The 20,200-nt window shown below is 51.6% G+C and overlaps 3 protein-coding genes across 5 annotated transcripts; 2 read left to right on the top strand and 1 right to left on the bottom strand.

The window, feature by feature from the left end:
• The first annotated feature begins 131 nt into the window (after positions 1-131).
• DCDC2B (doublecortin domain containing 2B) lies at positions 132-5,127 on the top strand. Of its 3 annotated transcripts, none has more exons than XM_045035477.1 (9): positions 132-732; positions 1,619-1,670; positions 2,126-2,202; positions 2,442-2,573; positions 2,860-3,006; positions 3,117-3,156; positions 3,714-3,945; positions 4,352-4,455; positions 4,707-5,127. In XM_045035477.1, exons 1-9 carry the CDS (start codon positions 464-466, stop codon positions 4,920-4,922), a joined length of 1,269 nt encoding a protein of 422 aa, XP_044891412.1. In that variant the 5' UTR covers positions 132-463; the 3' UTR covers positions 4,923-5,127. The 3 variants fall into 3 exon arrangements, with proteins under 3 accessions (XP_044891412.1, XP_003989967.1, XP_044891413.1); XM_003989918.5 differs by having other exon boundaries at positions 3,810-3,945; XM_045035478.1 differs by lacking the exon at positions 4,707-5,127 and having other exon boundaries at positions 3,714-4,486.
• On the bottom strand, positions 5,128-12,573 carry TMEM234 (transmembrane protein 234). The gene is made up of 5 exons (XM_003989919.4): positions 12,475-12,573; positions 12,045-12,196; positions 11,192-11,258; positions 6,141-6,233; positions 5,128-5,869 (listed from the first exon to the last, which is right to left on the bottom strand). The coding sequence occupies exons 1-5, from the start codon at positions 12,488-12,490 to the stop codon at positions 5,775-5,777; spliced, it is 423 nt and encodes a 140-aa protein (XP_003989968.1). The 5' UTR covers positions 12,491-12,573; the 3' UTR covers positions 5,128-5,774.
• Positions 12,474-20,159, top strand: EIF3I (eukaryotic translation initiation factor 3 subunit I). Its single transcript, XM_006934533.4, has 11 exons — positions 12,474-12,611; positions 12,717-12,809; positions 13,959-14,046; positions 14,357-14,422; positions 15,529-15,678; positions 15,768-15,895; positions 18,594-18,704; positions 18,824-18,913; positions 19,219-19,292; positions 19,761-19,853; positions 19,985-20,159. The coding sequence occupies exons 1-11, from the start codon at positions 12,489-12,491 to the stop codon at positions 20,064-20,066; spliced, it is 1,098 nt and encodes a 365-aa protein (XP_006934595.2). The 5' UTR covers positions 12,474-12,488; the 3' UTR covers positions 20,067-20,159.
• Positions 20,160-20,200: the final 41 nt, after the last annotated feature.

Genomic DNA, 20,200 nt, shown 5'->3' on the forward strand with positions numbered 1-20,200 from the left:
TTCTGCCTCTGTTTAGGACAGACACTGGGGCCCACGTGTTCCTTTCCTGCTGGCATGGGGCATCTTCCCCAGGGCTGGCTGGGAACCACAGTCCAGGGGCGGACTGGCCATCCTTAGGAACAGTCCCCAAACCTGAAGCACCTTTGAGCTCAGCCTTTGGGCTGCAGGGTGGCAGAGAGCTTCAGAGAATTCCTCCCTCTATCCAGTATCGGAACATCTGTGTTTCAGTGCAATCTCCACCACTGCCTCCCTCACTGAGCCCCAGGGTCTTCCCTTCCAGTATAGTGATCAGATCCACCCTACTCTGTGTGGCTGGATGAGACCCTGAACACAGACAGATGCTCCTGCGGAGTCTCTCCCCACCTTCCTGGGCGAGGGTGCAGGACTCCGCCTCTGATTGGCACTGCTCCCAGCCTGCCTAGTTGCCTGGCAACAGCTCCGCGTCTCTTGCCGAGGACACACTATGGCCAGTGGTGGCAATCCAGCAGCCAAGAGGGTAGTGGTATACCGGAATGGGGACCCCTTCTCCCCAGGCTGCCAGCTGGTGGTGAGTCAACGCCGCTTTCCCACCCTGGAGACCTTCCTCTGTGAGGTGACATCGGCTGTGCAGGCCCCAGTGGCTGTGCGGGCCCTCTATACGCCTTGTCATGGCCACCCTGTCACGGACCTGGCGGACCTGCAGAACGGAGGGCAGTATGTGGCCGCTGGCTTTGAAAGATTCCGCAAGCTGCAGTGAGTGGGCTGGGGCTGCTTAGGGCCTTGGGAGGGAGGTAATTGCAAGCGCAGTAGCACGTGTTCAATACTATGTACGTGCAGGCACTTTACGTGTTCTCTTCTGGAATATGGCAGCCCTACGCAGGAGGTGGTCTTATCCCTGTTCTTTAGAAGACAATCAAGGAAACCTGCCTAAGTACCCAACAAATAGTGGAGTCATGGCTCTGGGTGAAGTCTGATGTTCATGCCCACCAACGTCAGGACCAGAACATTCTCCAGCAGGTTGAGCCCCTTTTTCCAAAGGCTCTTGATTGGATTCTGCCACCTCCACCAAACACTTAAATCCATCTAGCACTTCCTCCTTGCTGTGATTAGGTCTCCTATGCTCCCCACTGGGCTGGGGCCACCCCCTTTGCAGGGTGGGGCCATGCCTTCCAAGATGGGAAAAGAATTTGAGCATCTGCGCTTCCAGGTGCTACTGAGCTGTTGATGGTAGCATAAGGAGCAAGGGGTGGGAAGTCATTCAGACTTAGAACCTGGGCCCTGTCACCTGTTACTTCTGTGTTACTTTAGGTGAGTACTTAGCTTTCAGTCTTCTAGAAAATGAGACAAAACCTCATGAATGAGAAAACTTCTGAGCTACAGTAAGATGCTTAATGAACTAGTTTCTCTTGACCTTTAATCTTAATGGTTTGTGTCTGAGACCCCGGTCTGGGTGGTCAGCCTGATGCAGGGCCCTAAGGCAGGCTCAAAGGCCAGGATGTTTCTGGACTGAGGTGTCTTGAGACCGGCCCAGTGGGAATGGATACCTGCTAAGCTGAGCCCCAGACCCTCACTCTGGCAGCTAGCAGGGTGTTGAGGTCCCAGGCTCCCGAGATGACCTGTGACCCATCTGTCTTTTCAGCTATTTACCCCCTGGACGGAAGGCTCCAGGTGGAAAGAGCAGCAGACGATCAGTGAGTGGGGGTGGGTGGGTGAGTGCTGGCTTCTAGCCCTCTGTCTTCTCCCTGCTCTTGGGATTGTTCCCAGTTCAATCTGGGAAGTCAGGGGCCCTGGAAGTAGCAGGATCTGCTGCTGGGAGGCGGGGCACTCTCCACACCCTCTCTGGAGCCAGCTGCTACCCTTCCTGGGGTGCAGGATTTCAAGATGCTATCCCTTGCTCCTTTCCCGGCCTCTCCCTTTACCTCCAGGTTGTGGTCCCCAAAGGAAAAAGGAAGCTGTAAAACACACGAGGGCAAGGGGATGGTTGGAATGTGACTTCAGGGAGGGAGAAGCTCCCTTTGGTGAAAGGTGTGACCAGTCCCATCCCTCCTTGTCCCCTCCTTCAACCACCCTACCCACCTCAGACGAACCCACCCCTAACCAAAGGCCTCAACTGTCTTCTGATCTGAGGGCCTGACTTGGGTTTCAGGATCCTCCTGAGACTCACTGCCCATGTGATAGGACCTGTGGACCACGACCACCGGCAGGTTCCCCCTGCTATATCCAGTGAGTGCTGGTGTCGGGGAGCAGGAGCACAGATTTTGTTTCAGTAAGACCAAGATGTGGGTGGGATTGTTCCAGAAGCCCCTGGTGTCTGGTGGGGATATAAAAAGTCCCAACATGCCTGATGGGTGAAAATGGACCAATGTTCTTAGACCATTTTCTGGCCCTGTGCTACCCTTCTTCCTCTCATACGTGGGGAGTGCTGGGGACCCTTCTCCTTACCAGGCTGCTCTTTGTCCCAGTGTGTTCAGGAATGGGGACCTGTTAAGTCCCCCATTTAGCCTGAAGCTGTCCCAGGCGGCCAGCGAGGACTGGAAAACAGTGTTGAAGCTCCTGACTGAGAAGGCCAAACTACAGACCGGAGCTGTGTGCAAGTGAGCATGGGGACTGAGGAGACCTAAAAGTCCCTGGAGGGCATCTCCCTACAGATTTCGGCTGTCCTTAAGGACAAGAAGGCAAAAGAAAACGTTTCCCCAAATGGCACTTCCTTCTATGCTGAGCCCTTGGAGCCCGGGCAGAGCCTAGGAGACTGGCCCAGATGTCCAGAGGGCAAGTGGCCAAAGGGTACCTTGGAATAGTTGTACCCAACCCGTCACAGTCTGCTAAATATGAACAGGGATCTTGTCTACCGGCCCTTACCCACCTACCTCTCTCTCCCAGACTCTGCACCCTGGAAGGGCTCCCACTGTCAGCAAGAGAGGCTCTGGTGAATGGCCATTACTATGTGGCTGTGGGAAAGGATGAGTTCAAGGCCCTCCCCTATCTGGAGCTGCTGGTGCCTAGCCCCTCACTGCCCAGGGGCTGCTGGTATGTATGTGTGAGGCGGTGGGTAGCAGGGTAGAGCAGCGGAAGCCACCCTGATTCCATGCCTTTCTCTGCCTACTATAAACTTTTTCTTTTTTTTTTTTTTGTTGCAGGCACCCTCCAGACCCAAAGTCTAGGCCTCACAAGCAGCGGGTAGGTAATGGGGGAGGCCACGGGAGGCAGGAAAGATGAGGGGTGACTGGCTGACCTCTCTTCCAGCTCGGGCTCTCACCACATGTCCCTGCGTCCTCTCAGTCACCTTGTGAAACAGAGGTTATCGTTCCCATTTTCTAGTGGAGACACTGAAGTTCAAAGGAGTGAACTAATTTGTGCAGGATGGCACAATTATTGAGTGGCAGGGGCCAGACCAGAACCTGGTCTAAGAGACAGCTCAACCAGGCTCCTCGAAGATCTTTAGACTGAGTTGCTGGTCCTAAAGCCTTTCTGCCAGGTTGGATGCTGGGAGAAAAAACTGGCATATCTGACATAGCAAGATCCAAAGGAGCTTATCCGCTCCTCAGCTGATCCCAGACCTGAGCCCTCCCAAAAGATGAGCCAGTGAGCACGGGGGGGCTCGGGGGCACAGCCTGGCTTCACTGGGCTTGAGTGCCAGGCACCAGCTGTTCTGTCCCTGGATAAGGCAGCCTGATGGGAAGAGGGAGCCAGGAGGGAGCATGCAGGCTATGAAGATGGACGGCATCTCTCCCAAGCTCCCGCAGACACCAAGGGCATTCAAGCGTGGCCTGGCAGGAGAGAAGGCAAGAAGAGCCAGCATCCACAGCCCAAGCCCAGTCTTCCCTCTACAGGCCCATGGCCACGGGGCACAGGCAACCCAGCCCTCTACAAAGGAGCCAAGCCAAATTGAGCCATCTGCTTCTCATGCCAGACGCCAGCAGGCCATTCAGCCAAGAAGCAGGCTCCCCACTCTCTCATTTCCATCAGGTGAGGGGACCCTGGGACCCTCTCACCCACCCTCTGACAGGGATCCAGGACGGTCCCTGCTGTCATGGGAGAGGTCTATGGGGGCAGAATGCCTGGGTACAGGGCCGGCCCTGATCTCAGCACAAATCTTTCCTGCTCCCCCGTGTGCACATGAGGTCCCTGGCCTCTTCGCAGGGACCTGGCAATACAGAAAGGCACAGGGAAACTCAAAGCACTGAAACTTCAGCGGGGGGTTTGAAAGGGATGGAGGCCAAAGGCCTGCCTGGGAGCTATGCTGCCATCCTCTGAGGTAGTAGGGAACGTGGAGCAAGGCTCAGGGGAGGGCAGGGGGAGGGGCTGGGAGAGAAGGTCAAGGGAATGATGGCTCCTCAGCCTGGGCATCAGCCCGCACTGCGTCCCTCATCAGGAGTCAAAGGAGTATATGAGGCTCCCCACCCAAGGAAGGAGACAGCGGGGGCCCAGGAAGTGCCAGATGATGAAGACACCTGTGCAGAGCAACCCTTGGACCAGGTGTGCCGGGGCTGGAAGCAGTATGTTGGTTCAGGAGTTCTGAGCTGGAATCGCAGCCCTGGGTCCCAGGGGCAGTTCCCCCTTGGCGCCGTAAGCAGATCGAACTCTCCAAGCCCAACCTCCTACCTTGTTAAATGAAAAGCAGATCCAAATTTCTAGTCTCTTCCTTTCCTGGGGTCAGAAACTTCAGCTGAGGGCTGGAGACAAGGGATGCTAATGCTCCATTATGTACGGCCTTCCGCCTCCTCCAGAGGGCAGCGCAGATGGTGGACGAGGCCCTGTGCCTGGAAAAGCAGCCTGGGACTGGGGCAGCGATCTCAGCCTCAGCCCTGTCTCTGCCATCTTGGGCACCAGCAGCTCCAGCCGGGAACTGGGGCGTCCACTCTGCAGCCACCATTTATCCTTGCCTCCAGCAGCCTGTTCCAGGGGACCCAGCGCCCCGCCTGGGTTCACAGGATACCCTGTAGCCCCCTCAGCCCTGCCCCACTCTTCTGCTCCTAAACCCACATCCTACTCTTACTTTCCTTTGAATAGAGCAGCCCTAGCCATGGAGGCCATGTCCTTAAGGGATTATCTGGCCAGAGAGAAGAGGAGCCAACCAACCTTTGTAGCCAAGAGAGACTACAAACTTGAGAGCAGGCCTGTCACAATAAAAGAATACTTACTATCCTCTGTCTGTTTAGTGCAGATTTATTTCAGGCTACTGCTTGCCAGGTACTGTACCACATGGCTGGAGTGAGGTGGTGCAGGGGCCCACAGGAGGCTGGCTGTCTGAGAGGGGCAGGCTGGTGAGGATTTCCACCCATCTCATGGGTGGGACAGGCGATGCTACCAGACCGCTCATCTCCTCTACACCTGCCATTCATCCCCTCAGATGCCCCTCAGGCAGCGGGGGCCCCTGACTGCCCTGGAGGCCTTCTGTTTGCATTTCTGGCTCAGACTACAGCTGGCTGTCTCCATGCAGTCCGTGGACCCTGCTGCTGTGACAGTCCGGATCAGGCCATAGTGACAGTGGCTGGGCTGGGGGCCTGACATGAAAGCACGAAGAGGGCTGCTGGGGCAGAAGGGTCGCTGGAGGAGCGTGAAGTCTCTTGTGCTAAATCCTAGCAGTCGAACAGATCTCGGAAGTTACAAAACCCTTTTGCTCCAGTTCTCTTGTGCAATCCACCACGAGGTAGCTCTTAGCCCCCTAAGAGAGGAGGACGCTGAGGCTCAGGCGGGGAAGTGCTAGGTCCATCTGCTGCACCTCACGTGAGGCTGCACCTCACAGCTCAGGGGCTTCCTGGAGACAGAAGCGCTGCAGGGTGGCATCGGCCCACTCAACGGGCAGACAGTTGCCCCTGGGTCTTGCTCACGGAGCTTGTGACGCAGAGTGTAATTCCTGCCATGGTGAGCACCATGCCTGTGAAGGCTCCTGGGAGAATGGGCAGAAATCGAGGGGCTGAGCCCAGCCACGCTAGGAGGAGCTGGTGCAGGGCTGAGCGCCCAGCTCAGATGGGGTCTGTCCCCAGAACGCCCAGGGGAAGGAAACTCTGATGGCTCTAAGGAAGAGCTGCAGAAGAAAGGGGTGGGATGGGGAAAGATCCTCTCCTCCCCTGCCCTTGGGAGATAGCTCTGGAAAGGACTAACCAGGGGTGGCAAGGCCCAAGTAGCAGCTTCCTGCACTTGCAAGCAGTCTAACTTACCTTTTCCACCAATATCTTCTCCAAGGACCTTCCCAACAATCAGTGTGAAGATGATGGCCAGAGAGTTGCTGATGGGTACAGCTAGGGTCAGATCTAAGTGATCAGAATGAAAAAAAATCTCTGAGATGCCAAAAAATGCCTTTCTAGGCACAAAACAGTTTATCAAGACAGCCTGTTTAAAAAAGAAAGAAAGAAAGAAAAAAAAGTATCTCTTTCCGGATGAAATCAGAGCAAAGCTTAAGATTCAAGCCAGGTTTCCTGACTCTAAATTTGGTGCTCCCTCAATTCCAGCATGAAGACCTGAACTATATAGTGGTCGGCGACCACCTGGTTGGCCGATAAGGATAAGGTCTTTGTACTCAGAGAGCTTCTGAGATCCCAAGGGTATCTGGACAGGCCACAAAGCCCAAAGGATGCAGGAGGACGAGTGCAAAAACACAGTCATCACTTAGTAAGTGCAAATTGTGTGCTGGGTGCTTTGTATCTTACAGACATATCTTACAACACTGCAAGAAGAGCGTTGTCATTTTGCAGAAAGGAAACAAAAGCTCAGAGGGGACACGTAAATTGAGGCCGACTGAGAATGTTATTTATTTATCTATTTAGTTTAGTTCATTTATTTTTTGAGAGAGAGAGAGAGAGAGAGAGAGCAGGGGAGGGGCAGAGAGGATCCCAAGTAGGCTCCGCACTGCCAGTGCAGAGCTAGATGCAGGGGCTTGAAATCACAAACTGTGAGATCATGACCTGCGCTGAGATCGAGTCAGAGGCCTAACCGACTGTGCCACCCAAGTGCCCCCATCTTCTTAAAAAGTTATATTTTAGGCTATTTAAGAAGATGGGGGCGCCTGGCTGGCTCAGTCGGTACAGCGTGTGACTCTAGATCCCAGGGTCGTGAGTTCAAGCCCCACATGAGCATAATGCTTACTTTAAAAAAAAAAAAAAAAGTTTTAAGAAAATAGACCTCATGTTAAGTGTGCTTATTATACAAGCATACAAAAAAAAAAAGTTTAAATCAGAAACTGAGCTACTTATGATGACAAGACTAATAACTGCCAGGCCAACTGCTCACGTTGGCTCCTGAGTCAGTTCATTCCTTCCCAGCATTCCCGGCCTCACCTGCTTCAGGAAGAGGAGGAACTGTCCTGTTTCTCATCCCGAGAGTCCCCACCATGGATGGCATTCCCCACCCAAGAAACTGACCCAACTACCTACTCAGAGCTGCTTCCTGGGGCTCACACACCTTCCATGGAATGCGAGGGCTGCTATCGACCGGTGTGCAACAGTAGATGGGGAGGGGAAGCAGCATGGGGCTGTGGAAGAGCAAGGGCCCTGGAGTGAGGCTGACCTAGGTCTCCCTGTGCCGCCTTGGTTAGGCCCTTGACCTCTGCAGTCTACAAGTACAACAGTGATAGCAAGGTGACAACGCCTCCGCCTCCGCCTCCGTACCACAGCGCTGCGGTAAGATAAGACGATAAGACGGGATAATGTGTCTAGCTCCTGGCTGAAGATATACATCTTTGATAAAGTGACCACTGTTGTTGATTACTAGAATAGACAGATGCTAAAAGATGGATGTAGGGGCGCCTGGGTGGCTCGGTCAGTTAAGCGTCCAACTTCGGCTCAGGTCATGATCTCGCGGTCCGTGAGTTCGAGCCCTGCGTCGGGCTCTGTGCTGACAGCTCAGAGCCTGGAACCTGCTTCGGATTCTGTGTCTCCCTCGCTCTCTCACCCCCCCCCCCCCCATTCATGCTCTGTCTCTCTTTGTCTCAAAAATAAATAAACATTAAAAAAAAAAAAAAGATGGATGTAGAGCAGGAGAGGAGATAACAGGACCCTAACGTTGCCATCTGCTCAAAACTTGGTAAGGGGCTAACTGCAGTCAGCTGGCTTTCTTGGGCAGCAGGGAGTGCCAGAGGCTTTCAAACTTGCTTTTATTTGCTTTGCAAACTTTTGGGGTTTAAGTTTTATTTAAGTAATCTCCACACCCAACAGGGAGCTTGAACTCACGATCCTGAGATCAAGAGTCACATGCTCTACTGACTAAGCCACCCAGGTGCTCAAACTTCCTGTTAAATGATGTTTTATGGGGCGCCTGGGTGGCTCAGTCAGTTTAGACATCTGACTCTTGATTTCGGCTCAGGTCATGGTCTCACAGTTCGTGAGTTTCAGCCCTACACAGGACTTCATGCTGACAGCGGTGAGCCTGCTTGGGATTCTCTCTCTCCCTCTCTCTCTGCCCCTCCCCACTCGCTCTCTCTCTCTCTCAAAATAAATAAATAAACCTTTTTTAAAAATGACGTCTCAGGGCACCTGGGTGGTTCAGTCAGTTAAGCATCTGACTTTTGATTTCGGCTCAGGTCATGATGTCACAGTTTGTGGGTTCAAGCCCCACATCAGGCTCTGTGCTGGCAGTGCAGAGCCTGCTTGGGATTCTCTCTCTCTCTTCCTCTCTCATTGCCCCTCCCCTACTCATGCTGTCTCTGTCTCTCTGAAAATAAATTAAAAAAAAAATGATGTCTTATGAGAAGCCCCACATGTAAAAGGGATAAATGTAGCCTCTAGTTGAAGCTGAAGTGGTAGGTCTTGAGGTCAGCCTGTCTCCTCACCCTTCTGCGGCCTCTGAGGGGTTCTCCAGAGCTCTCTGGGGCCTGGGTGAGATTCCACGGGAGACGAAACCACAGCAGGGGGACTTCTCATAGTTAAGTTCAAGAACATAAACTTGGAGTAATACATAGCTTCAAATCCTTCTGCACTAACATGCTTGACTTCAGAGCAGGGAAATAAATTGCCCCAAGTTTTGTAACTTCACCTCCTACACGGATGTCATGTCTGCTTCATAGCATCATGATCACAATCCAATAGAAATCCGGCGTCATTTCATTGCACTTCTCTTGATGGCACTTTGCAGATACTGTGTTTTCAACAAAGTGAAGGTTTGTGGAAACCCTGCATCGAGCAAGTCTATCGTTGTCATTTTTCCAACGGCATTTACTCACTTTGTATGTCTGTGTCACATTTTGGTAATTCTTGCAGTATTTCAAACTGTTCCTTATTATTATACATGTCCTGCTGATCTGTGATCAGGGATTATGACTTGCTGAAAGCTCAGATGATGGTTACCATTTCAAGCGATAAAGTATTTTTAATGTTTATTTATTTATTTAAATTTATTTATTTTGAGAGAGAGTGGGAGGGAGGGGCAGAGAGAGAGGGAAAGAGAGAGAATCCCAAGCAGGCTCACCGCTGTCAGCATGAAGTCCTGTGTAGGGCTGAAACTCACGAACTGTGAGACCACGACCTGAGCCAAAGTCGGACCAACTGAACTTAACCAACTGAGCCACCCAGGTGCCCCAGCAATAAAGTATTTTTTTAAGATTTAAAAAAAAAATTTTTTTTACTTATTTGTAAGAGAGAGAGAACACATGCACACAAGTGGGGGAGGGGGAGAGAGAGAGGGAGAGACACAGAATCTGAAGCAGGCTTCAGGCTCCAAGCAGCACAGAGCCTGACATGGGGCTCAAACCCATGATCCGAACCAAAGTCAGTCTCTCAACCAACTGAGCCACCCAGGTGCCCCAAGTATTTTTTAATTAAAATATGTGCGTTGTTGTGGTAGACATAATGCTATTGCACACGTAATAGGCTACAGAATAGTATAAACATAACTTTTTGTTTTTTAATTTTTATTTTAAATCTTACTTTTTTAACTTTATTTTTTATCTTTTAAAATTTACACCCAAATTAGTTAGCATATAGTGCAACAATGATTTCAGGAGTAGACCCCTTAGTGCCCCTTACCATTTAGCCCATCCCCCCTCCCACAACCCCTCCAGTAACCTTCTGTTTGTTCTCCATATTTATGAGTCTCTTCTGTTTTCTCCCCCTCCCTGTTTTTATATTATTTTTGTTTCCCTTCCCTTATCTTCATCTGTTTTGTCTCCTAAAGTCCTCATATGAGTGAAGTCATATGATTTTTGTCTTTCTCTGACTAATTTCACTTAGCATAATACCCTCCAGTTCCATCCACGTCGTCGCCAATGGCAAGATTTCATTCTTTTTGATTGCCAAGTAATACTCCATCGTATATATATACCACATCTTCTTTATCCATTCATCCATCGATGGACATTTGGGCTCTTTCCATACTTTGGCTATTGTCGATAGTGCTGCTATAAACATGGGGGTGCATGTGTCCCTTTGAAACAGCACACCTATATCCCGTGGATAAATACCTAGTAGTGCAATTGCTGGGTCATAAAGTAGTTCTATGTTTAGTTTTTTGAGGAACCTCCATACTGTTTTCCAGAGTGGCTGCACCAGCTTGCATTCCCACTTAAATCTTATCCTTGAGTAAACTCTACACGCAAATTCACAACCCTGAGATCAATAGTTGCATGTTCCACATACTGAGCCAGCAGATGCCCCTAAACATAACTTTTATATGCACGGGGAAACGAAAAAATTCATTTGCCTTGTTCCGCAATATATGTTTTATTGCGGTAGTCTGGAACCAAACCTGCAGTATCTCTGAGGTATGGCTATAAAATGTGTAAAACCAGCACAGTATCTGATGCAGTAGAGGACAGTCATCAATCAGTGGGGGAAAGGAAATTTATATTTATTGAGCTCCTACAGTGTGCACCAGGTACTCTGCTAGATGCTTCTCATACACTGAATTTAATTCTCTCAATGGCAAGAAGACCATCCTATGAAACCGACGCTCAATTAAGAGACTTACACAGGGTCAGACAGGTAGCACGCAGTGGAAACAAGAGTGTCAGCGCCAGCCATCAGCACAGCAAAATGAACCTTCCCTCTTCCTCTGCTGCTGCGCAAGACTGCCGGGCTTCAGATCAACCCAAATGCCTGGCAGCATACTCATCATCAGCCCACTGTGCCCCAACTGCTCAGGGAAGAGGGTGCAGAGAGGGAACTGGAGATAGTGGGCTCTCCCTCACTCATGGAAAAAAGGTGTCTCAGGCACCCTCCCCAAGTGACTCTTCTGGGTGGCTTCCACCACTGAGCATGGCAGTTCTAAGTCAGAAACCCACCTGTTGATGCCAAGGTGAGGTAGTAGAGAAGGGAGCCACACTGGTTGAGGAAAAAGGGCATCAAGTACTGGAAACAGAAGAAATCTGCAGTCAGTGTGATGCTGGACTGAGCAGCATTGCCTTCTTTGAGCTTCTAGCTATGCCTTTCTTTAGAAGGAGGGGTAGCTATAAGGGCCCAGAGAGTGTTTAGCCTTCTGAAAAGGACCCTTCAGGGCAGACAGGAAGTTACCGACTGAACTCCTTGCCTTTGCCTTGAATGCCCCTCCCACAGCCCTGCTACTCCCATCTTCCCCCTCCTGCGAGTCCCTGAGTGCCAATGTCACTCCCTCCAGAAAGCATTCCCCCAGGCTCCTAGCTCCAACCTCCCTCCTGTGAACTCAGGAGGCACCTAATCTGTACCTCTTTCATAGCCCTTAGCCCAGAGAGGTGGTTGTGTCTGTGTCTTGTCTTTCCCACTAGCCTAGACGGGCAGCACTGAGGTCAGGGGTAGTTCTCTAGATCTTCCCACCCCAGGGTCAATTTAAGCCCCAAGTCCTCCCTTGGAAAGGTCTGTTGGAGGGATCACCATAATAAAACATTAGTAACAGCAGCCATAGATTGAACACCAAGTGTGTATTAGTTAAGTGCTTTATGTGCCTCACCTCACTGAATCCTCACAACTACCCTATAAGATGGTTACCATTCTTTCCCATTTTACAGATGATGAAACTGAGGCTCAAGCAGGACAGGTGTCTCATCTAAGAGCTTCCAGCGAGTAAGCTGGTGGGGAGCAGACTCTGACTCAGATTTGTTTGACTCCAGAGACCACATTTTTAGCAGCTATGCGCGAGAAAGGGGCCATTCACAGACGTACCTCAGTGTTCAAGAAGAGGGTCTTCATCTCCTGCAGCAACTGCCGGGCCCAGGTCCGCTCATGAACTTGCTGCAGGCGGGAGGAGGCCCGCTTCAGCAGCGGTTGTGTGCCACCCCACAGGGCAGCCACCAGCACCAGAGCCAGCACCTGCCCTGGATGGAGACGCGAGTGACCCTCACCCCCACCAAACTGCCGCCCGCGGGGCCCAGCCCTCCTCTGGCCTCCCCTCCTCAGCCAGCCGCTGCCACATCTCTCCTTCGCTCTCCAACGCCCCGGGTGAGACTGGCGAATAGGGCAGGGCCCTGGAGGCCGAGGAGATGGATCCAGGAGCCCAAAGTTTGGGGCTGAGGTTAAGTGGTGAAGGTGGAGCAGGAAATGAACTCGGGGCAAGGCTCGGGAAGCCCCTAGAGGGGCGGGGCCGCCTACCCACCTAGAGATGCCGCCATGGCAACGCCGCTCCCGGCCACTTCCGGGAGCGAAGGGGCGGAGACCCACAATCCGGAAGTGGCGCTAAGCCCCTTCCGGTCCCACTCACGTTGCTGCTTTCCTTTCGTCAACGCAGGGATGGTGAGTTCCCCTGAGCTGGGGTGTTAGCATGGGGGGGTCTTTGGGGGTCTGGAGCTGGAGCAGGGGCCGATATTTGGCGGTGACACTCCCGTCTTGTCTTCACAGAAGCCGATCCTGCTGCAGGGCCATGAGCGGTCCATTACGCAGATTAAGTACAACCGCGAGGGAGACCTCCTCTTCACGGTGGCCAAGGACCCTGTGAGCGTCGGCAGAGGGCGGGCTGGCGGGACCTTGCAGCAGGGGCCGAGAGGGGGCGAGTTCACTCTCACTGGGCGGTGGGTGGACAAGCCAGTTTTGCCCGAGAGGAGAACCAAAGAGCGCCCCATTCTGAGAAGTAGGGAGAGACCATCCCGGGATGGTCATTTTACCGGAAGCATTTTACCGGGAAAACGCAGTTGTTGGTAGAAGGAAGGAGTAGCCGGGAGGAAAAAAGCCACAGACCATTGTGGAAGGGGGACGGAGATGAGAGTCAGCCCCTTCAGGGGACTGGGAAGGGACCAATCTGAGAAAGAACAAAACTATTCTTCCAGGTAGGGGAACACACCATCTCTAGAAAAGGACAGCTGATCCTTGGACTGTGAGGGACAACAGAGGATTTATGGGGGTGTCCCTGGGCTCATTTCAGTCGGTCCTTCTGGGCCCCATCTCGCCTTTCACTGAGTGCAAACAGCCTCTCACAGCACTGCCCTTTGAGGAACCTCCCTATGCAAGACGTTAACTCTAGTGGCTCAAAGTGGGAGTTGGGAAGCCTACAGACCTGATTTCAATCGTGACTCCCACGTCCAATAGCAGCGTGACTTTGAGCCTGTCATTTAATCTTTCTAAACTTCATTTCCTTTTTTATACATTATGGGTACAAATAGTACCTCCCTCGTGGGGTTGCCTTCAGGGTTAAATGAGATTCAGGTAAGGAGCTTAGCACAGTAAGTACCCGGTGTGTATGAGTGAAGAATTGTTAGTCATTTATATTTTAAATCCCTTAGACACCATTTTATTGAAGCTTCACAGCTACCCTTTGAAGAAGGCATTATTGTTGTGGCCATTTTACAGATAGGAAAAGAAGCTCAGAGGAGAGAGGCACTGTATTTGAGAGTTTGGGGGAGGACTGGGACAATGGCTTGGAGATGTTTTTGCAAGCCTCCTCGTGCCCCTGCCACTTACCTGCAGGAAGGGGAATCTAGGAGTTGTTCTTTTTACCAGCAACCTGCTGTTTCCCAAGAAATGAGCAGGAGAGGGTAAAACGTGGCCTCAGTAGAGGCTGTGGAGGGTTCCTGGGGAACCTCTAAATAGAAGGCCATTGCTCTGCTTGGGATGTTTACCACGTGTCGCTGTCATTAACTCCTCCAGATCGTCAATGTATGGTACTCTGTGAACGGTGAGAGGCTGGGCACTTACATGGGCCATACTGGAGCTGTGTGGTGTGTGGATGCCGACTGTATCCTTGTCTTTGCTCTGAGTCTGTGCTCCCAGGGTCTGCCAGCAACGGAGAGGCCGCCAACTTGGAGTTGAGAGTTTGGGATGATATTGTGGGTCTAGGGAACGATATCTACCTCCTAATCCCCAGTCTGTACCCTGGTTGGGGGAACAGTCAGGACAAGTTGCAGTTCTAGATGAGGAGGGTAGAATGCTCCGAGGTAAGAGAGGAAGGAAGGCTGGCGGGGGCTGAGTGGGGAGGTGATTCAGTTGGTGTTCCAGGAGGACAGGGGCTCAGGGAACTGGGTTCTATTTCTTAACACCCTCTTCAGGGGACACCAAACATGTCCTCACCGGCTCAGCTGACAACAGTTGTCGTCTCTGGGACTGTGAAACAGGTAAGCCTGGATCGTTTACTTTTTCCTCAAACAGCAAGAACCTACAGTATACCTGTTTAGGTGAATACGTTTTGGGGAAGTAGAAATCCAGACATGGCTCCTGTTCTGAGGAACAGGAAGCAGACAAGGAAAGGACAACAGACAAGAAAAGGGGTGCTACACAGGGCACTTGGGTGGCTCAGTCGGTTGAGGGGCTGACTTCGGCTCAGGTCATGATCTTACGGTTTGTGAGTACGAGCCCCGCGTCAGGCTTTCTGCTGTCAGCATAGAGCCCGCTTTGGATCCTCTGTCCACCCCCCCCGCCCCTCCCACACTCTCTCTGAAAATAAATAAACTTAAAAAAATAAAATAAAAGGAGGCACTGTGGTGAGACATAAGCCATGTTGGAGAAAGCACAGAGCACTGTGGAAGGCCAGAGGGGGGCAGCTGATGTCTGGATTGGGGATGGAAGCAACCCGGGAAGGTTTCCCAAGAAAAATGTCATGTGAGCTGGGGTTTAAAGGATGAGAAAGAGGTCATCACTTTGGCACAGACTGGAACGAAAGCATGGCAAGTGTCCTGTCCAAGTCATCTGATCTGTGGGGAGACTTCTTAGGAGACAAAATAGAGAAGATGAGGCCGGCAAGGGTCAGAATAGGCCATGAATGACAAACTCAGGAGCTTGGCTTTGTTCCGTCAGACTTGGCGTGCTGTCCCTCAGCGGGGCAGAGCATGTTCGGTTTTAACAAACTCCGGTGGCGGTGGGGAGCATTGGAAGAACAGACCGAAGACACGGGAGCCTATAAACTTGCTCCATTGAATAAATATTTACTCGGCACCCAGTTCTGTGCCAGCTCTATGCTGGGTACTGGAGACACGCAGAGAAATTCTGAGAAGACAGATACATTTGCACTCCGCTATGAGAGCAGTGCCACAGCGGCAGGATGTCTGAGGAGAGACAGAGAGGAAGTTAAAAATCTTGAGCCAAAGCGTAGCCACCAAGGTGGCGGTGGGTTGGGGTCACTAGACCAGGAGAAGCAGTGAACAGGAAGATAGGTAGATGTAGAGAGTGTCCTCCTCTCAATGGCGTTGGACAAGGGGTAGCCCAGATTTCTGCCTGTCTCCAGGGAAGCAGCTGGCCCTACTCAAGACCAATTCAGCTGTCCGGACGTGTGGCTTTGACTTTGGGGGCAACATCATCATGTTCTCCACGGACAAGCAGATGGGCTATCAGTGCTTTGTGAGCTTCTTTGACCTGCGGGATCCAAGCCAGATCGGTGAGGCAGAGCTCGGGGGGTGAGGACCGGGGCTGGGGTACAGGGCGTAGCTCTAGAACCCAGGGCCTGACCTCTTCTACTGCACACAGACAACAACGAGCCCTACATGAAGATCCCTTGCAACGACTCCAAGATCACCAGTGCCGTTTGGGGACCCCTGGGGGAGTGCATCATCGCGGGCCACGAGGGCGGAGAGCTCAACCAGTATAGTGCCAAGGTGAGGAGGTGGGTGGGGCCCAAGTCCACCAGAACGATTCCCTTCAAAAGGCAGGATAGCACAGCAGTGAAGAACGCCACTTTTTAGCTGTGAATTTAGGCAAGTTACTTCACTGAGCCTGTTTGTCTGTAAAACGTTGCAAGGATCAAAGGACATCAGGCATTTGAAAAACTTGTCACAGAGTACTCTGGATAGGTTAATAATGATCACAAGTAAGCATTTTCCTACCACTACTGAGTGCCATGCTGGGCTCTTAGGACAAAGACATGAATCAGACATGGGCCCTGTCCCCAGGGAGACGGACTGGCAAACAGCTAGCACATGAGTCAGGTTGTGAGTTGTGCCACCACAGAGGTCTTGAGCCAAGCACAGAGAGTGCCCTCCGTCACAGAGAAGGTGGCACGTACATTAAGCCGTGAAGAATAAATAGAGCTTCAAGCAAGAAGAGAAGGCAGTTCCACAGGTGAAAGGAACAGTGCACACAAAAGCACAGAGTTAAGGGAGTAGGGGGACTGGTCAGAAGAGAGTCTGGTGTCATTGGGACACGGTATTGGAGAAAGTGGATAGCGACTAGATTTTTCGAGTGTCAGGAGGTAAAGGAACTGTGATTTTCCTTTTGGTAGCGGGGAATCTTCAAATGGTTATTGCTGATCAGATTTTCTCTTTAGAGGCTTTTGCAGGCATAGTTCAGAGAATGGACCTGAAGGAGGCAATAGCTCTGGAGGTGTGGAGCACCCGAGAGTCAAGAGATGTAGGGGTGACTGATGAGATGGGGGATGAGGACAGGGCCAAGCCCAGGCTGTCTTGATTTCTTGTCTGGGTGCCTGGGCAATGCTGGAGGGCACTACCATAAAGGTTAGTCAGTCGCTCAGCAAACATTGGCTGTAGTCCACTAGCCCCCAGACCTACCTGCAGAAAGGGAATGGAAACCAAAGTCAAAGGCGTGAATCATGCTTGATGCCAGCAAAGAGTGGAACTGATCTGTGCCTTCAGATAGGCCTGACTGTAAAGCTGGTGTGCTTATTCCCCGAAATACAGGAGCCAGATATGTCCCTACCATGTGTCCACATTGATGGAGGAGACAAAAATACATCCTTCCCACAGAATAGGTAAAAATAATTCAGGAATGGGGCGCCTGCATGGCTCAGTCGGTTGAGCATCCGACTTCAGTTCAGGTCATGATCTCACATCGGGCTCACTGCTGTCAGCACAGAGCCCGCTTCAGATCCTCTGTCCCCCCTCCCCCCCCCCCCCGCCCCACCCCCACTTGTCTTCTCTCTCTCTCTCTCTCTCTCTCAAAAATAAACATTTTTTGGGGCGCCTGGGTGGCGCAGTCGGTTAAGCGTCCGACTTCAGCCAGTTCACGATCTCGCGGTCCGTGAGTTCGAGCCCCGCGTCAGGCTCTGGGCTGATGGCTCAGAGCCTGGAGCCTGTTTCCGATTCTGTGTCTCCCTCTCTTTCTGCCCCTCCCCCGTTCATGCTCTGTCTCTCTGTCCCAAAAATAAAAATAAACGCTGAGAAAAAAAAAACAAACACATTTTTTTAAAGAGGTTAAAAACTAATAATTCAGGAAAGGGGCACCTGGCTGACTCAATCCATAGAGCATGCAATTCTTGATCTTGGGGTCGTGAGTTCAAGCCCCGCAATGGTCATAAAGCTTACTTAAAAACAACAACAAAAATAATTCAGGAGAGGAAAGGAAAATTCTCTGAGGGTCTAGTGTGTGTGAGGCTCAGTGCTCAAAAGACCTTTTAATCATCTCACCAGTGTCTGCACAACGAAGTCAAACAAGACACAGTCCCAGTCTCCCTATAGTGAACCTCGGTGGTGGGCTTTTAGTAATCTTGTTTTCTAGATAGAGAAGTTGAGGCACAGAAAGGTGCTTTTGAGGGCAGACTCTCAAATTCTGCTTTGTACTGTAGAGGCTAGCCGGTTGCTGAGTGGGAAGGGAAATCAGGAGGTGAAATGGCCCTTGGAGAGGATCTAAAAAAAGCTGGACACACAGCAGTGCTTGTGGACTGTGACTCCACCCCTGGCTGGGGAGGGCTGAGCTCAGGCACTCTGCCCCTTACAGGTTGCACGATCTCCAGCGGGTCACACCATCGCTCTGAGCCTTCCTTTCTTCCTTTGAAAATGTCCTTTAGGGGCGCCTGGGTGGCTCAGTCGGTTGAACACCCAGCTGTTCATTTCCACTCAGGTCATGATCTCTTGATTCATGAGTTCAAGCCCCGCGTCAGGCTCTGTCCTGACAGAGCCTGCTTGGGATTCTTTCTCTGCCCCTCCCCTGTGTGCTCTCTCAAAAAAAAAGAAAAGAAAGGAAAGAAAACAGGTGTTGAGTATATAGTACAATGCTTGGCAAATTGTGACTGTTCACAATTCAGTGACTATTGAAAGGAGTAAGTGAAAAGTGCTCTGCCCTTGTAATGTGCTGATTAATTAATAGGTCCGTAGGTGTGTCACCATAAGCATGTATTTTCGTAGATGGACTACCAGTGTTGATGAAATGTATACGTGGGCCACGTTTGGATGTGGGCTTTGCAGGGGGTAAATGTTAGTTCAGGGAATACTTAGGCCATCCCAACCCAGACCTCCCTTCCCCCGGCCGGGACAGGGGGCAGTATAGAAGCCCTGCTGAGCAGTGGGGCCTGTGGAAGTCAGGCCACCCAGAACCTCACTCTTCCGCTTCTGCCTTCCCCAGTCTGGAGAGGTACTGGTGAATGTTAAGGAGCACTCCCGACAGATCAATGACATCCAGTTATCCAGGGATATGACCATGTTTGTCACTGCCTCCAAGGACAACACAGCCAAGGTGAGCCTGGGGAAGGGGCCTGGCGGGGGGCTCCTCCCACCATCCTGCAAGGCTTTCAACTTGCCCGACTTCCCCGAAGAAGACTCCTTTTACAGATTGCTTTCCCCTGTCTTCTCCAGCTCTTTGACTCCACAACTCTTGAACACCAGAAGACTTTCCGGACAGAACGTCCAGTCAACTCAGCTGCCCTCTCTCCCAACTATGACCATGTAAGGGAAGCGCACCCAGGCTTCTGCTGACGCCTCGGACTGCTTCCAGCATCTGGGTGTCAATGGAGATCTGAATTCTGGAGGAAATAATGTCAGCTAGAGAGGAGATTCCCAGAGCAATGATTCAATGATTGGGCAGCCCCGGGGGATAGGGCAGGAGGTGGCTAAAGTACCTGTTGGGCCCTGCCCTTAGCATCCTTCCAGTCTGATGTGGGAGATATTAAAAGCTTATGAGCTGGGGATAAGAAACAGAAAATGGACTTGCCTGCCCTTTGGGCCTGTCTAGCTTTTCTTCTTCCCTTCAGGTGGTGCTGGGTGGTGGTCAGGAAGCCATGGATGTAACCACCACCTCCACCAGGATTGGCAAGTTTGAGGCCAGGTAAAGGGGGGGGGGGGGGGGCTCTTCCAAGTCAAAACCCCATGGAGTGTCTTTCATGATGGACACAAACCATATACCCGAGACTTCCCTTATTTCTTTGGCTGCTAGGAGGTGCAGCCAGATTTGTGGCCTTCCTGGGACAGGTGTTTGATACAGCAGTTACAGCATGACCTTGGACCCACTGTGAAGCCCTGGACACATCCTTGTATTTCTCTGTGCCCGATTATCGATCGTATAATGGGGACAGCGATAATACACTTACCTCATACAGTTGTACAGATCAAATGCATGAGTTAACGAGTTAACACTTGCTGCACAGCACGCAGTAAGGAAGTTAGCTATCCAGTCTGCCCCGTCTTATTTTGTTCACATTCCCCACTCTCTACTTTGCATTTGGGGAGTGGTACGTCCAACGTGTCTCGGAAGGAGATGGAGAGTGAATTGTCCCTTCCCACCACCCTCCTCCAGGTTCTTCCACTTGGCCTTTGAAGAAGAGTTTGGAAGAGTCAAGGGCCACTTCGGACCCATCAACAGTGTTGCCTTCCATCCCGATGGCAAGAGGTAGGGCTCCGTGCAGGGAGCTGAGCTTAGCCCGGGACTGGCCTCTATCCCTTTACCATGCTCTGCCCGACAGGCCTGTCTCCCTCCCCCAGAGGGGGCACCTGACTGGTCCCTGGCTCTTCTCTCTCCAGCTACAGCAGCGGTGGTGAAGATGGTTATGTCCGCATCCACTATTTTGACCCACAGTACTTTGAGTTTGAGTTTGAGGCTTAAGAAGCTTGGATCTCCATCAAGACCGGGGAAGTTTCTGGGCCTGGACTCACAGAAAGTTTTGGACTCTGAGAAATAAATTAGTTTGGAAATCAATGGCTTCTGGCGAGAAGTTTTATGGGAACTGTTAACATCAT

Source organism: Felis catus, chromosome C1 (assembly GCF_018350175.1).
Source record: "Felis catus isolate Fca126 chromosome C1, F.catus_Fca126_mat1.0, whole genome shotgun sequence".
In the NCBI taxonomy this organism is placed as follows: domain Eukaryota; kingdom Metazoa; phylum Chordata; class Mammalia; order Carnivora; family Felidae; genus Felis; species Felis catus.